Raw genomic sequence first — 25,567 nt, 5'->3', positions numbered from 1 at the left:
ATTGCATTTGGGCACTAACACTTTGGGGGTTTTGGACTTCCTCCTCTCAAGCGTTGTCACAGTTCATTCACTTAGCCGAGACAGTCACCCTATAGCCTTCAGTCACCTTCAGTCACTGGGATTGTAAGAGGTCACTTCTTTTCTGACACCTTTTAAGAATTGGAATTTGCCATGGCTGAGGTTACTTCTCCAACTAAACAGATGGCCAGCATACCAAACAAACGCTGTTTTTTGTCTTATTTTCTGGAAACAGGGTCAGAAAACCTTCATATTTCTCACATCTTGCAAAAAGCAAAAATTGAAGTCAGCGAAGATGGAACCAAAGCTTCAGCAGTAACAGGTAAGTCGGGATCGTGTGGCAGGGCTGGTTCTGGTGTGAGGGAGCGTGCGTGCTCCAGTTCACTCATCAGCTTCCGGCCAGGCACTGTAGGCTGACTATCGGTAGACACTGGTGAAAGTAGACAGATTGCAGACCTGTGCGCAAGAAGCTGCGTCTGTTTCATTAGGAAAAGTACTTCAGTGAGAGAAATTCTTCTAGGACAAGAGTTGACAATTTTTTTTCTGTAAAGAGCTAAACAGTATGGATTTTCTGCTTTGTGGGCCGTACAGCTCCAAAGCGACTTCTCAACTCTGCCGTTGTAGTGAGAAAGCAGTACAGATGATACAAGGAAGTGGGCGTGGTTGTGTTCCTATCAAACTTTTTATAAACAGGATCTGACCCCTAAACCTGGCCTGAACACAGTAGATTGCTGAATCCTGCTCTCAGAAGGATAAAGCATATTCTGGCTGCTTATTGGCAGAAAAGACCAATCTTTGGATTAAAATATAAAATAGGGCCGGCCCGGTGGCTCATGGTTGGAGCATGGTTGGAGCGCCATGCTCCTAACGTGGAGGTCGCTGGTTCGATTCCCACATGGGCCAGTGAGCTGCACCCTCTACAGCTAAGATTGTGAACAACGGCTCTCCCTGGAGCTGGGCTGCGGTGAGTGGCCGGAGGTTGGCGTAAGCTGCCATGAGTGGCCGTGGGTGAGTGGCCGGCAGGCAACGTGGACTGCGCTGAGCTGCTGTGAGTGACCGACTGAGGACTGGCGACCGACTGTCTCAGCTGGGGGTGGGAGGGGGGTGAGCACAAGGCTCATAACACCAGCATGGGCCAGGGAGCTGTGTCCTACACAACTAGACTGAGAACAACAGCTTGAACTGGAGTGGGGGGGGGAGGCGAAAAAAGGTGGGGGGAGAGTGGAATTTGAAGTAAATGAAAAAAAAACACCATAAAATAATAGCAACTACTAATAGGAAAATAGTCACTCAGGCTTATCTAGGACAACGTGAAGAATTAGCTACTCAACTATTGAATTACAGCAGGATTTCTATGCAGCGTTTCTTGATAGTTAGAACATCTACATATGCTTTCTCCTGGATGGCTTATATAATGAAGGAGAAAATAGAACAATCTTAGGTTGGTTGTTTTTAGCCGCTAATTATCCATATGAGATGGGCTGAATAGATATGACCAAGCTCTGTGAGCTCATAAAGTAAGTATCTTAGCTACACTGTAACTGGGTCGAATATTTCTGGTCATTAAAAGGTACCATTTTTACCCACAAGAGAAACTTCATTGCTTTTTTAAAGTAAACATTTAATTTTTATTTCTTTAAAATAGTATTTAAAACAAAAACCCTAGAATAAGAGTGCTTGGAATTTTTAAGATGCGTTTTGTCTTTTCTAGGTGATTATAAGTGACATCTAAATTTTGCTCAAGTTATTGGCCAATTTGGCCAACTAGTATAACTATCAGGACTGTCGACATAATTTGCAGGGCTCTATGCAAAATGAAAGTATGGAGCCCCTTGTTTAAAACTTGTTAAGAATTTTGAGACAGCAGGAGAGCACTGAACCAAGTACAAGGTCCCTGTGAGTGTGGGGTCCTGTGTAACTGCCCAGGTCACATCCCCATGAAGCCAGCCCTGCTGTATTAGTCTGCTAGGGCTGCCATGACAAGTACCACAGACTGGATACAGAAATTTAATAAGCAACAGAAATTTATTTCTCACAGTTCTGGAGGTTAGAAGTCCAAGATCAAGGTATTGGTGGGGTTGGTTTCGCCTGAGGCCTCTCTCCTTGGCTTGTAGACGGCCACCTTCTCACAGTGTCCTCACACGGCCTTTTCTCTGTGTGCACTCATCCCTGGTGTCTTGCTCTCTTCTTATCACCAGTCCTATTGGATTAGCGCCCCACCTTCATGAGCTCATTTAAATAAATGCCTCCTTTAAGGCCCTATTCTCCAAATACACTCACATTGGAGATTAGAGCTTCAACATACAATTTAGTCTGTAACACCTGCTAACGAGTTATTTTTAATAACCCTGGGTTGAGTGCTTTACCCCAGCATAGCTGCAGATGTTTCCTTCGTATCATCAAGCACATGGCATCAATGCCTTCTGGGGTTTGAACGAGAGGGCTGGGCCTTTGCACAAGCATGGGCCACTTGTGCCTGACCATGCCCTCCTGCAAGACCTTGTCAGAGGCGTATTAAATTGAAGCTGCTGTTGGTAAGCATGACAGAGTAAGCATGTCTAAGACCATGAACCTAAAGAAGTTTGCTTTCTAAGTCCAGGGTATGCACCAGATAAGCTGGACAGTAGCATGGTAGGTCCCGGATGAGTGGTCTGTTTTCCAGTACAAAGGAAGAGGCAAGACAAAATGGTTGAGAATGCAGCTGGGCCTTGATAATACAGAAGGGATTTTAAGAGGCTAAAAGAGCGAGGGGGCTTCATCAGGAAGGCAGACAGTATGAGTAAAACACAGCTAAACTAACAGTGAGTGTGCGTTGGGGGTTTATTAAGTGGCAAACACCATTCTAAAAGCTATAATATGTTTTGTCATTTAATCCTTATAAAAATCCTATGAGGAGTAAGGACTTTTATGAAAGAAGGCAGTGCTTGCGTAGAATAAATGAGACGGTAGATATAAAGGGCATGAAACACAGTAAGCGTCCAATAAATGGTGACCATTGGGCCTGTTGTGACATGGCCAGCCTATGGAGCAGGAGTGAAGTGTGTCCTCAGACACCAGCATCGAGGACCCAGTGGGCCAGCGGCTGCCTGGCCGGCCTCAGGCTGGGTGAACAGCGTGTTTCCCTTTTCTTTCCATAGCTGCTATTCTCATAGCAAGGTCGTCGCCTCCCTGGTTTATAGTGGACAGACCGTTTCTGTTTTTCATCCGACATAATCCTACAGGTAGGTGATTCTCCTCTTCCACTGTTCACGAGTTGTTAGAATTCAGAAAGGTAGATGGCCAGTTAAATCCAACAGGGCTGCTTTTAGTCTGTTTCTATGTGGCAACGATCACAAACATTTCCGACAATATCACCAAACATCCGCCTTGAAAATCAGGCTGTGTTTACAAAGTGATGGAATCTTTTAAACAAGGACAAGATTTTAGGTTTGTGTTGTTTTCTTTTGTTTTTAACATATAGAGAGCTCTGCAACTCTTTGGGGGCATTTTTGACATCTATTGATTTTATGTTTATACATATAAAACAGTTAAATTTTGCAAGCAGCTAGATGTTTTCAAGCTTTATAAGCCCACTCTATGGTTATGATCTGAGAGTTCCGTCTGTGGGTCATGGGTTCAAACTTGGCTGTGTCCTTCAGCTTCATTTTTGAGGACGACAGTAGTTCCTACCCCTTAGTAAAGTTTTGAAAAATAAATAAGATTGTCTTTGTGGGGAGGCTGGCATCATGTTGGTACAGAACAGAAATTCATACGTTTCATCTTTTACTCTTTTTTAATCAATAATATAAGCTAGTTCCCTATCCTCTGTCTCATTTCATCTTTAATGACATTACTGAACAGAACGGTCCACTACGGGGGCCTCTAGCCACACATGTGGTTATTTCACTTTAACTTCTAATTAATTTAAATGAAATACAATTAAAAATTCCATTTCTTAGTCACACTAGCCATATTTCAAGGGCTCAACACCCACATGTGACTCGTGGCTACCATATTGGACCATGAAGGTATAAACCATTTCCATCAATGCAGCAAGTTCTATTGCACAGCTCTGCATGAGAGCAGTAGGTTAAACTTGGTCCAGGGACCCGCCCTTAAATGTGCCTTCCATCTCATTTTAAAGACTGTTTTTAATAGTTATGCATTGTTGTCTTTTAATTCTGTAGGTGCCTTCTTATTCATGGGGCAGATAAACAAACCCTGAAGAGTGTAGAGAAGAAGCCATGCAAAGCCAAGCTACCTTGGCTCTGAAGGGAAGACTCCTTGCCTACATCTTTCATAGTTCTGTTAAATATTTTTGCACATTACTTTCTTTTTCAATATTAGTTCTTAGGAACAGAGACTCAATGATACAAGCATTTCTATTCTGATATGTGTTAAAGGGGAAAAAAGAGAGGGCAGGATGTCTGGAATATTGTACTGAGTAATGAGCAGAAAGGCTTCCAAATGTCTAAAAGATTCTTTAAACTACTGAGTATTTACTGTCCAGTTCAGGATTTTTGTTTTGTATTGTTTATTTGTGTGGCTTTTCAGAAGAAATTTAAGCAGTGTGACGGGGAGAAAAAGACATTTTATTGTAGCTTTTACTTTTTATGAAAAAAAATTATTGGCCTTTTTAAATCTTTTTTTTTTTTTTTTTTTTTGGTTCCATCCAAAGTCTTGATAGTAAGCATTATTTTGGGGGTACAAATAGCGAAATCTCTAGCCTTTTTGTGTGTTTCTGTCGTCGTTGTTGTTGCTTTATATAATGCATGTATTCACTAAAATAAAGTTTAAAAAACTAATGTCTTGCTAGACAAGGTTTGCTGTTGTGCAGTGTGCCTGTCACTACTGGTCTGTACTCTTTGGAATTGCATTTTTGTATTTTGTATAAAGTAAAAATAAAGTGTTCTGAGTAGTAAGAAAAAAAGAAAAACTGCTATTTCTTTGCTATTTGAAAATACAACAAAAGCAACGGAGCCTTTTAAAAAGATATTTTGGCCTCTTCTAATAAAACTTTGCATTCCGGCAAGCAGCAGGAAACCCAAAACCCCTGGCTTTTCTTACCCTTTTTGTCTAATCCTGGCACTCAGATCCTGTTCCGTGCTTCAACATTTCTCAGTTCATAGATCGCTTCAGAGGAAGTACTGTCTCCATAAACCCACCTCTAATTGATGCTACGGTTCACTCAAGTGAGGGGCGGGTATTCTCATCAAAAGTGGGGATTGTGTAGCCAGTGCAGAAAGAAGTTGCTGGGGACTAATATACTTTGGCAATCTGAGTGAATGGTGGATGTGTCATTTATGGTAATAGGCTGGAGCTTTTATTTTTTGAAATGACAAGATTTTTTTTTTTTTTTGTCTTTTGTTTTTTGGGAACTCATCACAATTCTAATCCTACCATTTTTTTATTTGCCTGTTTTGTTTTTTTCCTTCCCACTAATTTCTTAAAGATTTGGGTAGTCTTATCTAAATCAGAATGCTTTAAAATATTTCTTAGCAAAACTTAAAAACATTTTTTTTTAACCCCTGAGCTCTACTCCTCACTCTTTATACATTAAAACCACCCTCAACACTCAACCAATCTGCTGTTTGTAATCTTATTTATCAAGTGGACTAAGCTTTGCTGTTTGCCACTAAGTGTGGATGCTTTGGTTAACCATGAGAAAAGGGAGAAAGAGAGGGATTGTTTCCCTTATTTAAGAGTAAATGCCAAAAAATTATTTTGAAGGGTTACCTTAGGCCACTTGTATTCTAGCAAACATGCTAGTATAGTTATTAATGCCTTTTAGAGTCACTTTTACCCATTTTCCAGTTTTCTGATCCCATTCAGTTACGTTCTTTTTAATAGTTTAAAACAGGAACAGAGGTAGCAGTAATCTGAGAATTATATACTCCACTCACTCATTCATTTAAATACCTACACTGTACCAAGTACTAGGGGGTACAGAAATGAGTAAGTGCTTTCTCTACGTAATTTATTCTCGGAAGGGAGAGAGAACCCTAGCACATCAAGGTATCTAAGGGTTGTGTGTTTACAAGATGTGGAAGTAGGACCTAGGGGGCATTCGTCCAAGGGAGAAGACAAGAAAGTGGCTGCCACGTCAAGACTAGCTCCCTGGGCTCCTCACTCCAGAACTGCTCATTCCAGAAAGGACCAGGATAGTTTGCCTTTATAATACTGCCTTATAGAGGGGCCTTGTTATGTGATACAGAGGCGACTCCCCAATAATATAAATTGGCCACAGTTTACTGGGCACATTACACTTTGAAGTATCTGGTCCCATTTCTGAATGCCTCTGCAATGTATTAGATAGTAACCTTTCACATTTTTGATACAAAGAACTTGGAAACATGTCATAGAAAAATCATTAAGGTTCCCAGACAATATACGAGTATCTTCTCTATTTTTCACTTGATCCTCCCAGCTTACTTATCCTTAGCTCTTCTTCACCAGTCGACACCCAGATTCCGTCCCTGGCTGACTCAGAACCTGTTTATCATCTCTGGACTGGAGGGAAATGTTCCTCTCAAAGTATTATTTTTATATAATTCAACTTTTATCTTTTGATACATTTAAGTCCATGAGTGTGTAGGCTTTTTCTTCAAAAAAATAAAATTTATGAAAACTGCTTGAGGGCAACTGGAATAAATTTAAGATACAGAGATTGCCACAAAAAATTATGGACCTGTGGTAAAAGATCACGTTTGCTGTGATGTGATTTATAGTAAGAAATACATATTTGGTCTTCCCCATTTCTGGGACAGAGCTCCTAACCCTTGGAAAGTCCTAAGTGATGAGAGCTTATAAAGGTGTCTTTTGTTATGTTAATGAGGTGACTATTGGAAAGCTCCGAAGGATGGGGGCTGAAGAACCAACCATGTGACTGGAGAGTTAGACCTTCAGTCCCACCCCCCGACCTCAGGGGATGGGAGAGGTATTGCAGTTTGAAATCAATAGCCAATGGCCAATGAGTTCATCAATCGTGCCTTTGTACTGTTCTCCATAAAAACCCAAAGGACTGGGTTGGAAGGGCTTCTGGGTTGGTAAACATGTGGAGGTGCTGGGAGAGTGGGGCTCTAGACAGAGCGTGGGAGCTCCGTGCTCCTTCCTCAGACCTTGCCCTGTGCATCTCTTCCATCTGGCTGTTTCTGAATTACATCCTTTTATAATAAACCATAGTCTAGTAAGTGAATTGTTTCTCTGTGTCTGTGAGCTGCTCTAGCAAATTAATCAAACTCAAAGAGGGGGTCCTGGGAATCTCTTGATTTACAGCTAGTCGGTCAGAAGCACAAGGATAATTTGCTTGTGACTGGTACCCGAAGTAGAAGGCGGTCTTTTGCGCCTGAGCCCTTAACCTGTGGAATCTGATGCTATCTCCAGGTAGACAGTGTCAGAATTGAGTTGAATTGTAGGACACCCAGCTGGTGTCCGAGAATTGGTGGTGTGGGTGGGGAGAACCCACATCCTGGAAATGGGTGTCAGAATCTGTTGCCACGCAGCAGCCTACCCGTCTGTCTCCTCGTACCTGCCCCTAAAGCAAGGAGAGTCTGTGAGACGGATCCTTTCGGGGACTTTGCTTCACCTTTGTGCTTGCACCTTATGTCTCCCTGTTTGCCCCCCAAAAGATGGCTGGTCAGCCAATGACGAGTAAGATTCCCCATGGGGGGACAACCCAAGCCAGACATAGCCATGTGGGGACCATCTGGGGAACTCGCGGGGTCAATAGAGGTGGGCACAAGCCCCCATCTTCCCCCAGCTAAGGAGAGCCTCTGCCTCTGTGGCTGCATTCCTTCCCACAAACCTGCAGGGGAAGTGACTCAATGATGTGCTGTCCATCTATTCATATGCATAAAGGTTTTGTCCCTTGGGGAAGTACTTATCCTGGGACTTACCATTCGGCTGCCTGCAGGCAAGGGTGATTGGCTTGAATCAGTTTCCTATTGTAATGTATAGGATTCACACATCTTGAGATTGACAAGCTTTACTTCTTTTACTTCCACACCTACTAATAAAAGCCATGCTTTGGCTGATTGGGGCTCAGTCCTTGAGGCTGGAGTCCTTTGGCCCTGCTTGCACACTGCTCTCGTCTACTGCCCTCCTTGCTCCCCACAACTCTTGTCGCGCGGGACGCGACAAGAATCTTTATTTCCTAGGTAGATATTTGAGCAAACAATTTATAATATAGATTAGATGTCACATTGAGTTTAGACTAGAGACGGGCTGCAATTTCTCTAAAGTACCAAAATGGTAGACCTATGAAAAAACTCAGGCCAACAGCTAGTAAAGTCACTCTTTGGACAATGAGAACTTTCAATTCTGCCTAAGATACATGGGAAAAAATAAATTGAAAGCTCGATGGCCTTTGAGTCGTCCTAAAAAGGAGATGACGACAGGTGACCTGGAAAAAAAATGCCAATCAGAAGAGAACTTTAGAAAAAACAAAGGGAGTGGCTATCATACCAGTAACTTTTTCTGAAAATGAAAAAAACTGAGTGACATTTGGGCTCCACATTAAGGTGTCTAAGAAATTGAAGTAGGAAGGGCAGGGATTTGCTCTGAGCCAGCAGAAGAGCAAATGTACTTCCTAGGACTGACCAGGAGTGACTGCCAGGGGAGACGTGAGCGCTGCGTAAACTGGTGGACGACTGCTGTGTCCTCAGCCTCCTGTGAATGCTCACACACACTGTTACCAAGAGTCAACTTCGGGTAGACAAAAAGTGGAAGACACCACTGGTTCTAAAGGCCCATTTCTTTGGGGGATTCCCAAACTACCCCTTGGGCCCTCTTCCAAATCTGGAAGAAAAAGGGAAACTTATGTTGTGATTTAAAGGAGGAATTTGCTACATGAGAAAGCATTGTTCTACATGGCACCAGGTACATTGTTATTATCTGCAAATTATTAAGATACCAAAATGGAATTGAATTTTTGAATTTCTTAGTGCTTTACCTCCTTCGTCTGAAGTTTACAATCCCAGCTCGCAAAGGTAAGAAGGGTGATGGGCCTTGTGCTTTTCCTGCCTAGAGAAGAAAGCAATCCCAGCAGCAAGAAGGGAGTCCTAGTGGCAGGTTGTCAGCAACCATGAACATCACTGTCAGGTTGGTTAATCTGAGGATTGTTGCCTGTATTTGTCAACTGTATCGTTTACTGGTAATTACCTTCTGGCCCTTACTGACATGTTGTCTTGTGTAGAGACGATGATATCCAGAACTTTCATGTAGAGGAAGTGTCCGTCAGAAAGTCAGACAAATCCTTCCTCCTCTGACTAGAAATAGCCTTCTCTAGCTGTCAATGGCCTCATTGCTCATCTCTTCTGCAAAAGTCATTAAAACAAACTCATTCACTTTGCAATTTTAAAGTCTAGCAGATGTGGTGAAAAGGTATTCTGCAAATAATCAAATAATGGAAGTCTTTCTCAATTGACAAGGGAATCGGGTAATGCTTTTAATTTTCTCAATTGACTTTCTCTCAGAAATTCTTCTTAAAACTCTTGGTCTTCTATTGTTAGTGAGTGTTAATAGGCAGCCGAGTCCACGAAGAAGAGCATACAATGTTAGTGGAAAGCTCAGATAGCACCAACGCCGAAACAACACGCTGTTTTTCAGGAGCATGTGTTTTGGTATGATTTTTGACTGCGTGAATTTTCTCCTGGAAAAATTCTTGGTTTGCAGATGGGATTCAATCTAGCAATCATTCTTGGTATTCTAGAGAGAACCATGGCCTTTCAAATGCTCTGACAGCCAACCAATGTTGTGAGCCACAGCTAGGGAACAATGGCAGAGGGCTTTACACACTGAGGTTTGGAGAGACGACACGGGTCAGAGGGGAAAAACAAAGTGGACTTAAGGATGTAGACACGGGCATGATGCCCGCTGGGCATTCTCAGTGGACATCTCTCAGCTAGCGAAGTTGTAAACTGCCTCCTGAAGAATGTCTGCATCTGGTTTTACACTGTCAAAAAGGCACTAAGATTCCCTTGCCTCTGAAGTACATTTTCTTCCATCATAAAAATAAAAAAGAAAAAAATATATAAATAAGTGGCAAAAAAAAAATAGTCTTTAAAAAGTTTTATCTATAGAAACCCTGCTATCTTCCCTTTTTCCAGTAACTATAAAAGAACTCAAACATCCAGACCTTGACATCAGAGTTGAGTCTTTCATACCTGAAATTCTCAGCTTTACATTTAGAGCAGGGGTGTCCAAACTTTTTTCAACGTTTTTTACCAAGGGCCATATGTGGTAAAATATACAAACAGGTGGGCCACTCACTCGAGGTGAAGTACATACTGCCTCACCTGGTTTATTTAAGTAAATTAAACGTATTTTTGGAATTTGCTGCGGGCCAATTAACAATGGATTGCGGGCCGCAGTTGGCCCCCGGGCCACAATTTGGACACCCCTGATTTAGAGGAAAGAGATGGTGAGCTAGTTCTGCAGACATATTCATAGAATATTAGAGCTGTAAGGGCCTAAAAGTCATATTTCACTGTAACCATATGCCCTATACACACATATCCTTTCCTGTATAGGGAGACAAGGCAGCAGCAACCTCCATAAGACACTTTACATACTTAATTCTGAAGTGGGATTAGAGCACAATCTTGTGGCCAAAATCTGTAACATGGTGAACACAGCAGCCTCTGTTCCATTTTCTTGGGAGTTTTGAGTTTTTAGTGATCACTTTCTCATGACCACATAAAAACACTTTGAGAATATTCCGTTTTACATATGCATATAATAAACACATAATACAGAGGGTGCCAAAAAAATGTACACACATTTTAAGAAAGGAAAACTGTATTAAAATTGTAATAATATATACCAATAACAATAGATGAATACAAGTCACATTTGACTTCTGCAATTACAAATGGTGCTCAAGGTGGTTTCCACCAGCATAATTTTAATAGTTTTTTCCTTTCTTAAAATGTGTACACGATTTTGGCACCCTCTGTATGTACTGAAAAGAGCAAGTCTTATGTAATTGAGTCTGCAGACATCAATCTCACATTTTTGGCTAAGAACTCTTTTTGGTGCCATTGTATTTTGGGCTTAGGGAACTGCAGAGTGGAAAAAGGTAAGAAAGGATGTCAGAATTTCAAAGTAAGTGACTTTCTCTAGTGTCAAGTTCAAGTACTGGCGCTTTTATATCTCACTAACTTCCTATAGTTGTAACAACTGTCTTCATGTTACAACATGTAAACAACATGGATTAACTTTAGTCGGAAATCCAGTCCTCCAACTGATCACTGAACGCTCTTGGTTACAACCCCTTTTGACCACATTCTCGTCACCCATGTTCCTCATGCCCACACATCACACTTACGCAGGATTTATTCCCACAGAGTAAATTAGTTGTTCAGCTTGGTTCCAAGTTTCAAGCTATTTCATGCGGAACTGCAAAACTATGTTAATAATTGGTTTTCTGTATTCCAGCCCATATTTTCATGGGTGCTTTAAACAAGTACAACTTAATTTAGGTTCATAGAAGACTTTACTTTGAAAATGTGTCGACATCACATTCTTCGTAAGGGATTTGGATCTCTTTACTTGCAAAGTAGTTTTTATGAGTTAGAGCTAGATTTGTTTCCGTTTGTAAATCTAAAAGCAGTCAAAGTTTAGAAGCTTGAAAACCTCAGGGTGAGGATAGGTCCCTCCAACCTTGTAAGTTGAGGTCCTGCAAACTGCCCTGAACAGGAGAAGTTGGGGGTCACATCATCAGCACTACTTATGGGGGCAAGGAAGGATTACTGAGTTTGCAACTGAATTCTTTACAAACCTGAGATACTTATAAAAATCATGTTTCCTTGTAGTGGATGACACATAAATGTGGAATTTTGCCACTGGGTTGGGTCCTCTGTCCCTGGGTTCAATTATTAGGTGTTGGAGTTAACTCTCAAAAGAAAGGTGAATTTACATTTAACCTACCAATTCAGCCAACTAGTTAATTCTCAAACCTTCCACTCCAGAAACTGTCTCTGCATTAGCTGTGATGACTGAAAACCTCTCACACATGACGTAAGTTCCACTTTCCTAACGAGTCTCAGGAAAGGGGTTTCAACGGTCCTTCATCTTCCTTTATAAAAAGATTTCATGGCAAAAGTGCTGTCAGTTTAAACATATTACTTTTTCTATTCTCAACTCCTAATTCCCACTTTTCCTGTTAACTCCTGGGAGCAACTACTGGCAGACTGAAACTAAAAATTATTGCTGTTGCCAAAAAGTTAAAAATAAGTAAATCAAAGGCAATTTGCAGTTGGAGGATTACTGAATTGAACACAAAGGATTCAAGAACCAGGACACATTCTTAAGATTTGCTCTCTACTGAATTAAGTGTGTAACAGTGACTTAGAAAAGTGCTTCGTACATCACAGCTGTTCTCATGGCTGTGGGATACTACATTGATAAATACACACTTTATTTTTCCATTAGTATCACCATCTACATTTTAAGCTTTTGACTTTCCTGTTTTGTTTTAAAAGCATAAAATGCACTTGTTCTGCCGTTTTATAGAAATAGTAACTATGAAATAAGAATTTTAAACCTAGACAGAATCTAGAGCTCATGTAAATACCTAATTGTTATGATTTGCACCTTACATTTCTAAAAGTTAAGAGGGATAACATTACTTTTAGCTAAAATTGTATTATAGATAGACAAAGTTCACTAACACCTGGGTTTATCAAATTAAACTACAATGAAACAATTAGAGAAAGTGTACTTTTTTATTGGTATTATAACAAAGTTCACATAAAACGTATATTCCAATTACAATACCTCAAAGCTAGAAGGGAATAAACTAATAAAATCAAGGACTCTAGGAAAAATTTATTGGGAGGACATCAAAGAAAGACTTCTGACAAAACAAAAATGATTAAAAAACAAAACAAAACAAAACATGACCTGATGAATACTTGTTAATTTTAGGAACGCAGTATGAGACAATAAGATATACTTCTTTACAATTTGAAAAATGTCCAGCTTTGAATATCTTTGACATCTGTCTCACTGTTTTCCTTACAAATTTCAAGTTCCCGCATCTTCGGCTGGCTAGCGGGCAGCAATGGTCTTTTGTGCCCTTAAATTCTTCTTGGGCTTGGAGTAGTCCCAGGGCCGCCTATTCTCAGTGAATCCATACAGTTTCCTAAGTGCCACTCGAGCAGCTTCTTCCTCTGCAACCAGTACTGTCTCTCCAGGACCTTCTGCAATTAACTTTTTATCACTAGGAAAAAACCCGACAGTAGTCTGAGATTACATGGTGCATCATAAAACACAGTCCACAAATCAGTTTTGCCTTGTAAATCGTATCCACCAGAAGTAACAGAAATACTGTACCATTTTTTCTTTCTACCAGGAATAATAAATGAGCTGCAGATAAAGGATGTGTTTAAGGCTTGCTAATCTGATAAGCAAAAGAGTATCTCCTCGTTTTGCTTTACACTTTAATTAAAACTAAGGAAGAAACATTACAACACTATCCATTTTCTCCTTTGTGCTCTTTCATTGCTTTTATATCTAGGTCCTATCATATAAAGAGTAGACAAATATTTACCTAAATGCTTAGTTATCTTAGGCAGTCACTGTTTACATTTAACACTTCAATCCACCTGAAATTAATTTGGGACATATCAACTATAACTAAGAAAACTAAAGAGTTCTGAACATGAATTGATGTGTAAATTTTGATGAACTAAACCCTTCTTTTTCCAGTTCTAGGCTCAGCTGTAACTGTTCCAAGTGTGGATTAGGGTTAAATCTGTAAAATTTATGAATGAAAATGTTTATTTTTCCACAGAAATATTTGGATTAACGTATACTCCATGAAATTCTACGGTGAATAGCTACTATTAACCAACCACAGATTACTGACCCTCCCCTAAGAATGACCGGCAGGAAAGGAAGCAGTAACTAGGTAATCCTGGGAATGAGATCTTCACAAATCTTTTAACGCAATTAGAGGTTATCTTAAGGACTTGTGAAAAGTCAGTTTTTAAGGCTTCCAACCAATATTACGAAGTTAAGATTAAAATTTTACTAACCAGTATAAGCCAACAAAATACACAGGCAAAGCTGTGGTGCTTCCAGACTGCCTCGTGAGCCTGGACTCAGGCGCTGAGATGTTCCTTCTCTTCAATTCTTCTACCAGCAGTCCCATGGGATTTACTACCTTCCAAATCTCAAAAAGTTCTTTCCCAGTCATTTGAGGAATGAAGAAATCCTACATATAAAAATACAATTTGTAAATTCAAATTAATATAAAGAAAATGACCATAATTCTAAGTATACTTTTAACAGAAATTAAAAGCTTAATGGGAAATAAAAAATATGTACTATTCTTTTTCATTCCCATATAGTTTTTCACATAAATTTTACCACAAAAATCATAGTTGTAGGTGAAATCCTGTCTCATACTTTAGAAATGTATGTGTCATGCATTCTTACCAGGAAGAAAAATATTTTTTAAAAGAGTTGAATTAATGAATAAGCAGTAGTAACTTCTGGCAGAAACTCTTGTAAAAAGGCATTAAGTACTTCCTTGTCTATGTTTGTGACTTGAAAAAATCATTTAAATAATTTCACATTAAGTGCCTTTTAAAAATGTTTTGAGTTTATACTTCCAACTTATAAGACTAAGAAAACTGAGGAACAAATTATGAACATTCAGAGCAGAAGAGAATCTTTTTGGCAATAAAAAGTTATCTGTTGTGTAGAAAATATGGAAACAAACAGTGATTTTCACAACAAAACTCACATTAACAAACACAGTATGTAAGATGAGTAAGATGATGGGTAAATGGGGCAGGAGGGGAGAAATTAAAAAAGATCCCTTGGTTCAAAAAATAGTCAATTTCATTTGAACACTTCCCCAAGCACCAGACCTCTATTTCATCTTCATTAATAAAAATATTTATAAGTCCATTTTCAGCTGGAGATTTTGTATCTTTTAATGTACAGAGACATATATGGTTATTCACATGTGTATGAATCACTGCACTGTTACTTGACATGTAGCATAACCAACTGTAGGGTAAGGAAAACAGTTCTAATGCCTGACATATCAGTAGGAATATACAGAGAAATCTTAATTTTTCTGGGGTGATTACTTATGCCTCCCATTCTTTCCTCGTGGCTCCTGGTCTTATTAGTTTATTATTAGAGCTTTCAGTAGGGTGTGAGCTGTTGAGTATTCCAATCTCATCTCCCCAGAACAGGGAGGCATTATGAAGAAATGTTAGAATAAAACGCACGTCCGATTATGTAGACTGCCCACTTACAACCCCTCTAGCTGTCTCTACATCAGCCTTGCCAAGACCCTCAGCATGGCTAAGAACAGTACTGCTCACGTTTAGAGGGGGCAGAAGTAGCACCTGGAGAGCTGGTTAAAGCAGATTCCCAGGCCCTCCTCCCACAGATGCTGATGCGGCAGTCCGAGGCAGGCGGTGCCTGAGAATCTGCATTCCTAACAAGTTCTCAGCGGAGGTCATGCCAAACCACATTCCGAGGAGCACAGGTTTAAATGTGCTTCTCCCTCTGGCTCAAAGGTCCAGACACATCTCCCATCACTTTCCCTGATACCATAGGATCTGGTCATACAAAGTGACGTCCCCAAGCACAAGCTCATCCTCAAGGCTCCTTAGGGACAAGCGTCACTTGTGTAAAACTTTCCTTAACCCTGCTAGTCACCTCCTCTGAGTCCCTGCACCTCTATAATAAATACCTCCATGACAGCACTCACATTCCACTCTACTTGCCCAGTGAGCTGTGAATAGGACTCTGAAGGCACAAGTCGCACCTTTTAGCTCTGGCACCAGTGTGCGGCACGCATGCAGTAGACAATACATATAAGGTGGACAAATGAACAAAAGAAGACAATTCAAACCTGTCAGCTCTAGTATGGGAGACAAAAAAGGTATCTACTCCTCTTGACTTCGGAGTAGATCTCTGACTTACCTAGCTCTAATAGGCTCTACGATTGGAACTGTCAACAAAGGCACTAAAACATGGTAAACAAGTATTTCCAAATGGTCTCATGACTACCTTGTAAAAACTTCAAAAGGTGGCCAAAATTTTTTTAAAGAGTTCTAAGACTCCACAAAAGCTATAGTGATAAAGAGAATAGAAATCAAGGGAATACCTGTGAGAATTTCTTTAGAAAAAGCTATTTAATTGTGGGAAGGGCAAGCAGGAGGCTTCCTTTTCGCCTGAAGCCTAGAGGCCTTCAAAGGGTCCAGTGGCCTGTGTCTGGGGTGAGGGACGCACAGCCAACTGGCAGCCAACACACATTCCTGGCGTAAAGGCAACAGGCTGGCAGAAGCTGCCTGTAGCAGTGGGTTACAAGTCTGCAACTGACGTCAAAGGTATAAAAATCCTTGAGACCTGATGCGGAACTCACAGAAGGGATGCCATTTTAAAGAAATCCTTCCAGGAAACCAGTAGCCGAGAAGGGAAGGAGCAGGCAACACCTAAGTAAAGGAACATGGTTGGAAGTTTCCAGCAGGGGACACAATGCCCACTAGGGTCTGCTTTAAACATCAGCCAGGCTCAGAAAGCGCTACACCAGCTTAGTCATCAAGTCAAGTAAAAATCTTCTGCTCTCCTTTCTCCTTCTTTCCTTGAGGTCCCCCTCCAGAGGAGTCAGTTAACGTACCTACTTCCCAAAGGCAGACAGGGAGCCCACCAGCTGGGGAAGGAAGAAGATAGGTTTTACCTGTGAACAAAGCCTGAGTCTTGGTTAACACAGGTATCCTTCTCTATAAAAAGTATCAAACTCATTATCAAAACTAAAATGAATAGATTCCAACGGTAAAGGACTCTGGTTGAGGACCTAACACTCAAATGTCTGAATCAAGACTTTTTTTTTTTAATTTAAAGTGAGTGTGTGGACTTTTTCCTTATGTAAGAGTAACCAAAAAGTCATGTTTTCATCCAATGCAGATGATAAAAATTCTCCCCATTAATAAACTCTAAATAGACAATGGGAGTCAAGTCATACCAATTAGAGTATTTTAATTAGCTAAGCTATCAGAAACCCAAGATATTATCACTTGTAAGAGCAGAACAGCAGCTGGTACTTAAGCATGAAGGTCCCTAACCACACTAGGTCCTCCAAAGGTGTCCTTTGGTCTCACTCATTCACGAAACATCTAGTGGGCATATACCAGTATGTAGGCACGATCCTTGTACCTAAGGATGTAAAGCTAACGACACTGCAGTCCTTACAAACTCAGAACCCAGTATTTAATATTCACCTCTGATGATTTCCTCAATGGGGGGAAACTGGAATAATTAAGACAATACCATAAAAAAGTGTGAGGTCTTTCTCAGTTTTGGTAGCAAGAAAGTTTCACATACAACCTCCCAAGGTCACATAGCATGGAAATTAATTACAAAAAGAAATTTTTCCTTCTATCCACTTCAAGCATATTCCAGTATGTGCAATTAGTAATTACCTACCCTGATGAAAAGTGCAGTCCTCTCAGGTCCGCTGCTCTGTAGCAGGGCTCCAATTACTGCAAAGAAAGTCTGCCGCAATACAGTTGGGGGTACTGGAAATTCTGCACTCAGCGTTAATTGCTCCACAGCCAAGTTTCTAGCCACATGACACACAACTTCCTCACCAGTGAGAAAGTCAACAAGACTTTGAATGCCTTCGGAGGGCAAGTCTGGGTACGCGTCCTCAAAAAATCGTGTGAGACATGTTTGTGAAAAAGATGTCCCTTGTTCAGATAGTTCTTGATTATCTTTAAGATTCAGAAGAACAGCTTCTTTCTCTATTCCAAGTTTTTGGCGTTTGGCCTCTTCACTTTTAATATAGCAGCTATTAACAAATGCAGTTTTGAGAAGATCTAAGGAAAAGGTTTCCTGTAACCGATGTCCAAATGCTTGTATTTCAGCATGGTAATCCCAGTTGGGCTTATCTGAACTGAAAATGTAAAATGGAAGACAGTAAGAGATGGTAAAAAGAACAAGATGGTACTATGATGGAAAACATCTTCATTATGATGCAATTTTATTAATTATATAAAGGAAATAAAAAAAGACTTTCTTCCTAATGCCAGGCTTTGATTTTCTAAAAGTTAAAATTCAAGCCAGATGATTACTTGGGCAGTTCTTTGCTAGATTCACTGTTGGATCGATTTTCCCCTTGAGCCAATTGCCACATTAAAGTGGTTCAACAGAGACTAAGCCATCTCCTAACTTCGCTTCATTATTTCTGCTCTAACCATGGAACTACACGTAATACCTCGCTGTGAAATACAAATTGTAATTTAGCAGGTTCAAGCCATAAACAATAAATACACTGTATTTATCTTGTATTTGACTGATTCAAGTTTTGAAAACATTTAAATTGGCAATTAAATAATCTAGTATCAATATTACGAATAAGTTAAAAGTTCATAATCATTCCCAAGAATGACTAAAAGGTTGTTGTTTTTTTTTAGATTTTATTGGGGGAGGGGAACAGGACTTGATTGGGGAACAGTGTGTACTTCCAGGACTTTTTTCCAAGTCAAGTTGTCCTTTTCAATCTTAGTTGTGGAGGGCGCAGCTCAGCTCCAGGTCCAGTTGCTATTGCTGGTTGCAGGGGGTGCAGCCCACCATCCCTTGCGGGAGTCCAACTAGCAACTTTGTGGTTGAGAGGAAGCGCTCAGCTCAAGGTGCCATGTTCAATCTTAGTTGCAGGGGGCGGAGCCCACCATCCCTTGTGGGAGTCGAGGAATTTAACTGGCAACCTTGTGGTTGAGAGCCCACTGGCCCATGTGGGAATCAAGCCAGCAGCCTTCGGAGTTAGGAGCATGGAGCTCTAAATGCCTGAGCCACTGCGCCGGCCCAAAAAGGTCTTTTTCTTTAAAGAAACCCAAAATAAAACTCTTTTAAGTAAAAAAGGGCAGAAAAGTGCAAAGACTTCGGTCATAAATCATAAGATGTATATAATCTATATAATCCATAAAGTTTCTTCCAACTATAAAAGCCTAAGATAACGATCCTCATAAAAAATCAAAGAAATGTGAATTAAGAAATACTTTTTTACACATTAGGAAAAGAACTTAATATTCTGTGTTGACAGACTATAGGACTATGAACACAAATATTCCTACTGGTAGGTGTATAAATTGGATTAATTTTTTTTAGAGGGCAATATTAAAGTAGCTATCAAAATTTCATATTAAGTCTCCAAAGGAGTAATAACTTCAAAGCTATTCACTGTTACACTGTAACAACAATAATATGGAACTCTAATACACATAAATTAGGAGCCATAAAAGAGTGAGTGCATCTATTGGTACTGCCACGGCAAAATGTCAAAGACACATTATTAAAGAGGGAAAAAAAATGCTGCAGATGAAAAAGAGGCCACATACTCAACTTGAGAAGCTCAGTGGAGGCCTGCATGGTGGGCCTTCCAAAGTCAGAGACCGAAACTAACCACAGAGGATGGTCTAAACATAAAAATTCCTAATTAAAAGCAAGTCATGGAGGGTAGTCACATCATAAGCCTTTACCATAAGTGAGCCTGTCTATGGTCTTTTTGCATCTAAGATAACATACCTTTGAAATGTCAGAGTGATCTCCTTTTCCAGACCCCACGCAAGAACAGGAGACGACAGAACCCCTGATTACTAACTTGCTGCCCGCACACCATCTCTAAGTGCTGTAAATGTCAACTATCCGGTACCCACCAACGTAAAAGTCTCTCCATTTTACTTTTTGCCCAAACCTAGCGATTTCCCCACTTTGCCCTCTCCTGCCTCCTTAATCTACAACCAACGGATTTCAGTAACCTTTCTTAAGTCTCCTTCTTTTATTCTAAAATATAAAACAAGTCGCAAAACTGCCATTCGCCAGCGCATTTTCTCAATCTGTTGAGATTCTGCTTCCTGGCAACTGTCCGTTTGGCTCAAATAAACTCATAAAAACTCCAGGTTTGGAAGCGTCTGTTAACAACGCAAAACCTCATGTATAGTCGACTCTCGCTTGGAGCTATAAAGATCTCAGTCTCCTTCTGCCAGGCGCCGGCTCTCCTTCTGGAACAAAGTTAATTAGGGTAAAAGCCTAAAGCTAACCCGTTTCCCTTTTACTCCGGACAGTGGATTTGTGGCTGTAACACACGTAGTTTTTTCCCTTCCTCTAAACCACAACGCTGCGGAGTCCTTTCTCCCCTCTCATCCACACCCAGCGAACTCTCAGGCATGACAGAGCAGACGCGACAGCGTCCACGCCCACATACGGGTTACCTCCCCCGGCCTCATTCTCACAACTGTCCGCTGACAGGTTCCAAAAGGGAGCTCCCAATACCCCGCCTCAGAAATCTGCTTCCTTTGGCTCAGTCCACCCGCCACCTGGGTGTCTCTATCGCAAACCCCCAACCTCAAACCAGGCGCGTTAGTGATGAGCTACCCTTCCCGCCGCCCGGCCGAAACCACGCGGGAGGTGGCCCCGGGTCCTTCACTGCCACCAAGACCCATTCCCTAGGCGGCTCTTACCGGCGAACGGGCGGCGGCGGGCACCGGAGCAGGCGCCGCCGCTCTAACTCCTTCTGAAAGCGGAAGGCGGCTCGGGCTTCCTTCTTCGTTCCCCGAACCGGCGGGGCGAGAGTGGGGGAGGCTGGTACCAGGAGGCAGCGAGGCCCCCGCAGCAGTAGCCTCACTAATCCGGTTGCCATTGCAAGGGAGAAAGCAATGGAGGGCGGAAGGAAGAAAGTCGGACCCGTGTTCCGGTAACACATTCCGCCCCGTTACCCTTCCCTCCCCCCCCCCCCCCCCCCCGCCTCCCGACCTGGTGAGGTGAGCGAGGCTGGGGCGGGGCCAGAAAGCGGAGGGAGGGGCGGCTGTAGTTGAGTTTGCTGCGCGTGCGCGAAGGTTGGTTCTTGCCAAACCTAGGGATTACTCTTGCTTGAGCAGAGTGTGAGGGCCGTTTGGATCCAGAAACATATGAAAGAAGTTGCTTCACCCCGTCAGTTGCTCTCTTCTTCCTTTCTTTCTTATTAAATCAAAAATAAAAAAAACTTGTTTCACATTCAGTTTAAAGAAAACACTAGCTCTCCAGAAAAGAAAATACTTCTTGACATATATTCAGTCTTAGTTCCAGACCATCAATCCAGCCACTATTTAAGAGCAAATAGTATTTACCTGATATGTCTCCAAAAGCCTTCTTTTCAGGAGCCCTGGAATAAGAGATATTGATTTACCCAAAATTAAAATTTTTATTTAAAAACAATCTAACAGTATAAACTTTTTATAAAGTATCAAAAAAAAAAAACTGGGAAAAAATACATCAAAATGGGAACAGTGGGATTATAAATCGTTTTTTTCTTTATCTCCCACTCTTTATTGCTTTCTTACCAACTGCTAATGTAATTTCTTTAATCTAAGTTTAATTTACAAAGGAAGACTTGTCTGAATTCCCAATTTTGAGTTGCCTGCTGAACATCTAGACCAGGGGTGTCCAAACTTTTTTCAACGTTTTTCACCAAGGGCCATATGCGGTAAAATATGCAAACAGCCGGGCCACTCCGGGCCACTCACTCGAGGTGAAGTGCGAATTGCCTCACCTGGTTTATTTAAGTAAACTAAATATATTTTTGGAATTTGCTGTGGGCCAATTAACAATGGGTCATGGGCCGCAGTTGGCCCGCGGGCTGCAGTTTGGACACCCCTGGTCTAGACCCTCAAAGGAGCACCTCTTTCTGTGGTCTCTCTACTTGTTAACGGCAGCAGTGTCCCCTGCAATCACTCAGATGGGGCTTCTATGTTTTCATTTGTTCCTACTTCCATAAACACCTTCTTTTATCCAGGTGCCAAGTCCTTTTTCAATGTGTTTCTACAGCAGCTGCCTGATGGTTATCCTTCTCTCTTCCAGGTTATTGTAATCGGCCTCCCAGCAGGTCTTATCCCTTCCTCCCTTAACCGGATACAGTTCGCCTACATTCATCTCCCTGAAACACAGACCCGAGCATGTGACTCTTTAGTTCAAGAATTTCATTAGCCTCCTGACTGACATCCTTCCTTTTAAAACTGAAGGCAGATTAAGCCAGTCTTCTGCTCAAACCCTCCAATGGCTTTCCATCTCACTTAAAGTAAAAATCAAAGTCCTTACCATGGCCTCAGGGCTCGACACAGTGTGTCTGATGACCCTTCTGTCCTCATCGCTCTCTGCACTCCACAGTCTGCTTCAGCCACACTAGCTGCCTTGCCAATCCTAGAAAACCTCAGGCATGCTCTCATCTCAGGGCCTTAGCACTTGCTGTTCCCGTTTCCAGGGCAGCACTTCTCCCATATGTCTACATGGCTCACTCCCTCCTTTCCATCTTTGTTCAAATGTCACCTCCATGAAGTCTTCCGTGGCTGCCTGTTTTAGGTTGCATTCTCCAGAAGCAGAAGCTGAGACAGAGGTTGGCATTCAAGGTATTCATTAAGGATCAATAGCTGTAAGGGATGGAGATGTAACAGGATTAGACCGATGAAGTCAACTGAAATGCAGGCCTGACAAAGTCTCATGCAACCCAGAAGAGAGCTCTGGAGCCATGCTTCACAGACAGATGACTAAGGCTAACGCTGTAATTGTAAAGAAACAGGAGTCATTCATATTAGCCAGAATATGGGGGTGTTTGGTCATTTTTGTGATTTGCACAATGTTCATGTTCTGGCTGTGTTTAGATATGCTTATGAAGTCACCTTGTCTGATGTTTATGTTCCACAGGAATGAGCTGCAAGCACCCAGCCAGCTCCTATGTAGTAGCAACATCGAAGCCTGGCTGATAGTACCAGACCAGCTGGAGTCCAAAAGCTGCTTTTCTCTTTTACATAGCTATGTGACCTTAAGCAAGTGATTTAACTTCTCCGTGGTTTAGTTTTCTTACATCTAAAATGAGAATGCAAGCGCTCTTATCTCTCCATGTTTTAAGGTTGTCAGTGTTAAAGGAGATAATCCATGTAAAGAATTTGGGATAATGCCTGGTATATATGTATTTTTTCACACTAACATCTCTGAAATGAAGATGTCTTCCAAATAATGGCTTCTTAAAATTGATACAATGTAGTATTACTATTTTCTGAACGCCTGGTTTGGGGGACATGCCTCTTCCCTGCCAACTGTACAAGCCATTCTTGGGTGAAGGACTTTACTTTGCAACCTTTATATAACTTTCCCCACTTCTCCGCAGGCGCCCTCTGTGGCTCTCTGCCGGCTGCGTAAATTTAGCTGCGCGGCTTCCCCAGGTAATACGGGCGGCGGCAGCACTCGGGAGCTTACGGCGGTTCGGCACCCACGCGGCCCCCGGTGCCGAAGCGAAACCCGCGCGTCCCCGCCCGCCCCGCCGTCAGCTGATGGGCCGCTCGCCCCAGAGGCCGCCACCGCTGCCGCCGCGCGAACATGGCGGCCGAGATCCACTCCAGGCCGCAGAGCAGCCGTCCCGTGCTCCTGAGCAAGATCGAGGGGCACCAGGACGCCGTCACGGCCGCACTGCTCATCCCCAAGGAGGACGGCGTCATCACGGCCAGCGAGGACAGGTCGGGCCAGCGGGTCGAGCGCCCGGCCGAGGCGCGATGGGGGCGGGCGGACCTCCGGACTGCGACGGGTTGTGGGGGCGGTAGGTCCGCGGCCCCGTCCCTCTCCGCGTGGGGGCGTCCGGACGTGCGGCCCGTCACCCCCGCCGAGCTCTCTGTGTGCTGGGACCGCTCGCTTTCCACTCGTGAATCCCCCAGTCTCGATCCCCGCTGCTCCCCTTTCGTCCGGGACCCTGGTCCCTGCCACGCCCCTCCAGTCCGGGAACCATGACCTCAGCGCCCCTCCATCTGGGGGAGCCCGGTCCCCTCATCCCACTGCGTCCTTCCAGCCGGAGACCCTCGTCCTAATGCGCCTCTGCAGCCGGATTTTCGCGTCCCCACCGCGCCCTTCCAGTCTGGGACCCCCACTGCGTCCCTCTAGTCCGGACCCCGCCCATTCCAGCAGCCCGGGATCCCCAGCCCTCCCTCTCCTTTGTAGGACTTCGCCTAGAGTTGAAAGCATCCCGACCTCTGGGGCTTTCTTGGCCCTCCCTAGTCAGTTCGTAGCCTCCTGCTCTGGGAGCCAGGAGGACGGGCGTCTGGCTACCGCAGGTCCTGGTGCCTTGGTTCCCTTCCAACAACAGACCTCCAGGGCTTTCATGCTCTTCCTTCTGCTTCCGTCTGGGCTTTACACCTCTCTCTTGCGCAACACCAGGGTCCCTAGATCATTTCTTTTTTTCTACAGCTAGAACCACCTGAACTCTTACTAGTTTTTTGTTTGTTTGTTTTTGTTTTTACCTAAATGCGACTCATTTTTAAAAAAGACTTAGATGCTTTTATTTTGGAGGAAATTTTATATTTCCACCACTAATGGAAAAGTATCACTTGCCATAAAGAATCAAACTAATAGCTAAAACATGCTCATCTCTGTGCGTCTGAAGCCGTCTCTTTCCTGTACTAAGTCATCTTGCATTGAATGCCCGCTGTACTTTGGGAAACACTGATCTGATTGGATTTCCTCATTTTACCCAAGAAGACACAGGCCCGTGGAGAGTCCCGGAGATACTGATGAAGGCCAGAAGTGCAACCCAGGACTCCCCACTCCAGCAATCTTGTCTTTCCAGGGCTGTGGGATTGATTGGAGAGATGTTTGTTTAAAACTTGAGAGTTTTTAAAACCCTAAATGTTTAAAGGGTTAGTACTTCACTGTGGGAATTAGGAGAACATGACTGGTGTTTACTGAGTGAACCTGTTTCCTCCGTACAGTGAGTGGTCTTAAACGGTGATATTCCAAAAGTTGGAAGGCTTTCTGGAAGATGGACTGTACTGCTGTTCTCTTAAAGCTGAAGGCATAGAGTCCAGCCTTTTCGTAATTATCTTTGGAAATTAACTTTGAGAGCCTGTCCTGAATGGGAAGGGAAAACCTGAAGTCCTGTGCCTATTTGACCTTTGTGTTTTGCTTTTGAGTGTGTTTCTTGTGAGCAGGCAGTGGCCTCTCCCTGCCAGTTTATAAGTTGCTGACCTCAAACAAGGTAGGGAGGGATTGGTAGGACCTGGGTGCAGGTGTGTGTAAGCGGGAAGTAAGTGGGAGAGAGGGGTACGGAACCATAGGGAGAAAAGGAGGATGTAAAAGCAAAAGGCAAAGGACAGAATAATACTTGCAGATAGGACTCTAGATGCAGACAACACTTTATAAAGTTAGCTGTCTTTATTCAGTAAAATATTTTATTCATGACTCATGCATGTTGGGTAAATTGCTGAATATTTGAGATTACTGGCCAGCAGCAGTGCTGATAAATGTTTCATGGGAAGTGATTACTTAGCTGCTCTGGGACTGAAATATTCTGGGGAAGCCTTAGATCAGCTCATTTTTCCACTCGGGCACAGCAGGTTCCTGGCAGATGACTGGACCAGGTGAGGGTCAGCACCTTGGGTTTCTAATTTGTGTTTCAGGCCCAAGGAACTTCCCTGAAGGTAGGACAACTTTAAGCTGGTGCCACACTTTATGAGATTTAATGAACAGACATGGCTATGGGGTTGTTTTTTTGTTGTTGGTCGTGGTGGTTTGTTTTTACATTGTCATA

The 25,567-nt window shown here is 42.5% G+C and overlaps 3 protein-coding genes and 1 long non-coding RNA gene across 5 annotated transcripts in view; 2 read left to right on the top strand and 2 right to left on the bottom strand.

The window, feature by feature from the left end:
- Positions 1-4,802, top strand: part of SERPINE2 (serpin family E member 2) — a 59,306-nt gene extending 54,504 nt beyond the window's left edge. For both annotated transcript variants that reach the window (XM_019753688.3, XM_019753689.3), the window contains exons 7-9: positions 254-340; positions 3,156-3,239; positions 4,185-4,802. In XM_019753688.3, coding sequence (XP_019609247.1) covers positions 254-340; positions 3,156-3,239; positions 4,185-4,222 — 209 coding nt within the window. In that variant the 3' untranslated portion in view covers positions 4,223-4,802. The remainder of the gene's footprint in view (positions 1-253; positions 341-3,155; positions 3,240-4,184) is intronic.
- A 7,906-nt stretch (positions 4,803-12,708) lies between these two features.
- Positions 12,709-20,700, bottom strand: MRPL44 (mitochondrial ribosomal protein L44). Its single transcript, XM_019753693.3, has 4 exons — positions 20,484-20,700; positions 17,452-17,920; positions 14,037-14,215; positions 12,709-13,219 (listed from the first exon to the last, which is right to left on the bottom strand). The coding sequence occupies exons 1-4, from the start codon at positions 20,660-20,662 to the stop codon at positions 13,048-13,050; spliced, it is 999 nt and encodes a 332-aa protein (XP_019609252.3). The 5' UTR covers positions 20,663-20,700; the 3' UTR covers positions 12,709-13,047.
- Positions 20,701-20,843: 143 nt separating this feature from the next.
- On the bottom strand, positions 20,844-22,232 carry LOC141567334 (uncharacterized). The gene is made up of 3 exons (XR_012489953.2): positions 22,096-22,232; positions 21,129-21,163; positions 20,844-20,979 (listed from the first exon to the last, which is right to left on the bottom strand). It is a non-coding gene; the product is annotated as an uncharacterized LOC141567334 (long non-coding RNA).
- Positions 22,233-23,270: 1,038 nt separating this feature from the next.
- WDFY1 (WD repeat and FYVE domain containing 1) overlaps positions 23,271-25,567 on the top strand; it is a 41,790-nt gene continuing 39,493 nt past the window's right edge. Inside the window, exon 1 of the mRNA XM_019753682.3 lies at positions 23,271-23,507. Coding sequence (XP_019609241.3) covers positions 23,371-23,507 — 137 coding nt within the window. The 5' untranslated portion in view covers positions 23,271-23,370. The remainder of the gene's footprint in view (positions 23,508-25,567) is intronic.

This window comes from Rhinolophus sinicus, chromosome 17 (assembly GCF_057876585.1).
Source record: "Rhinolophus sinicus isolate RSI-liver-muscle chromosome 17, RSI-T2T, whole genome shotgun sequence".
NCBI lineage: Eukaryota > Metazoa > Chordata > Mammalia > Chiroptera > Rhinolophidae > Rhinolophus > Rhinolophus sinicus.
Note: the sequence above shows the minus strand (reverse complement) of the source record. Positions and strands in the feature narration are given on the sequence as shown.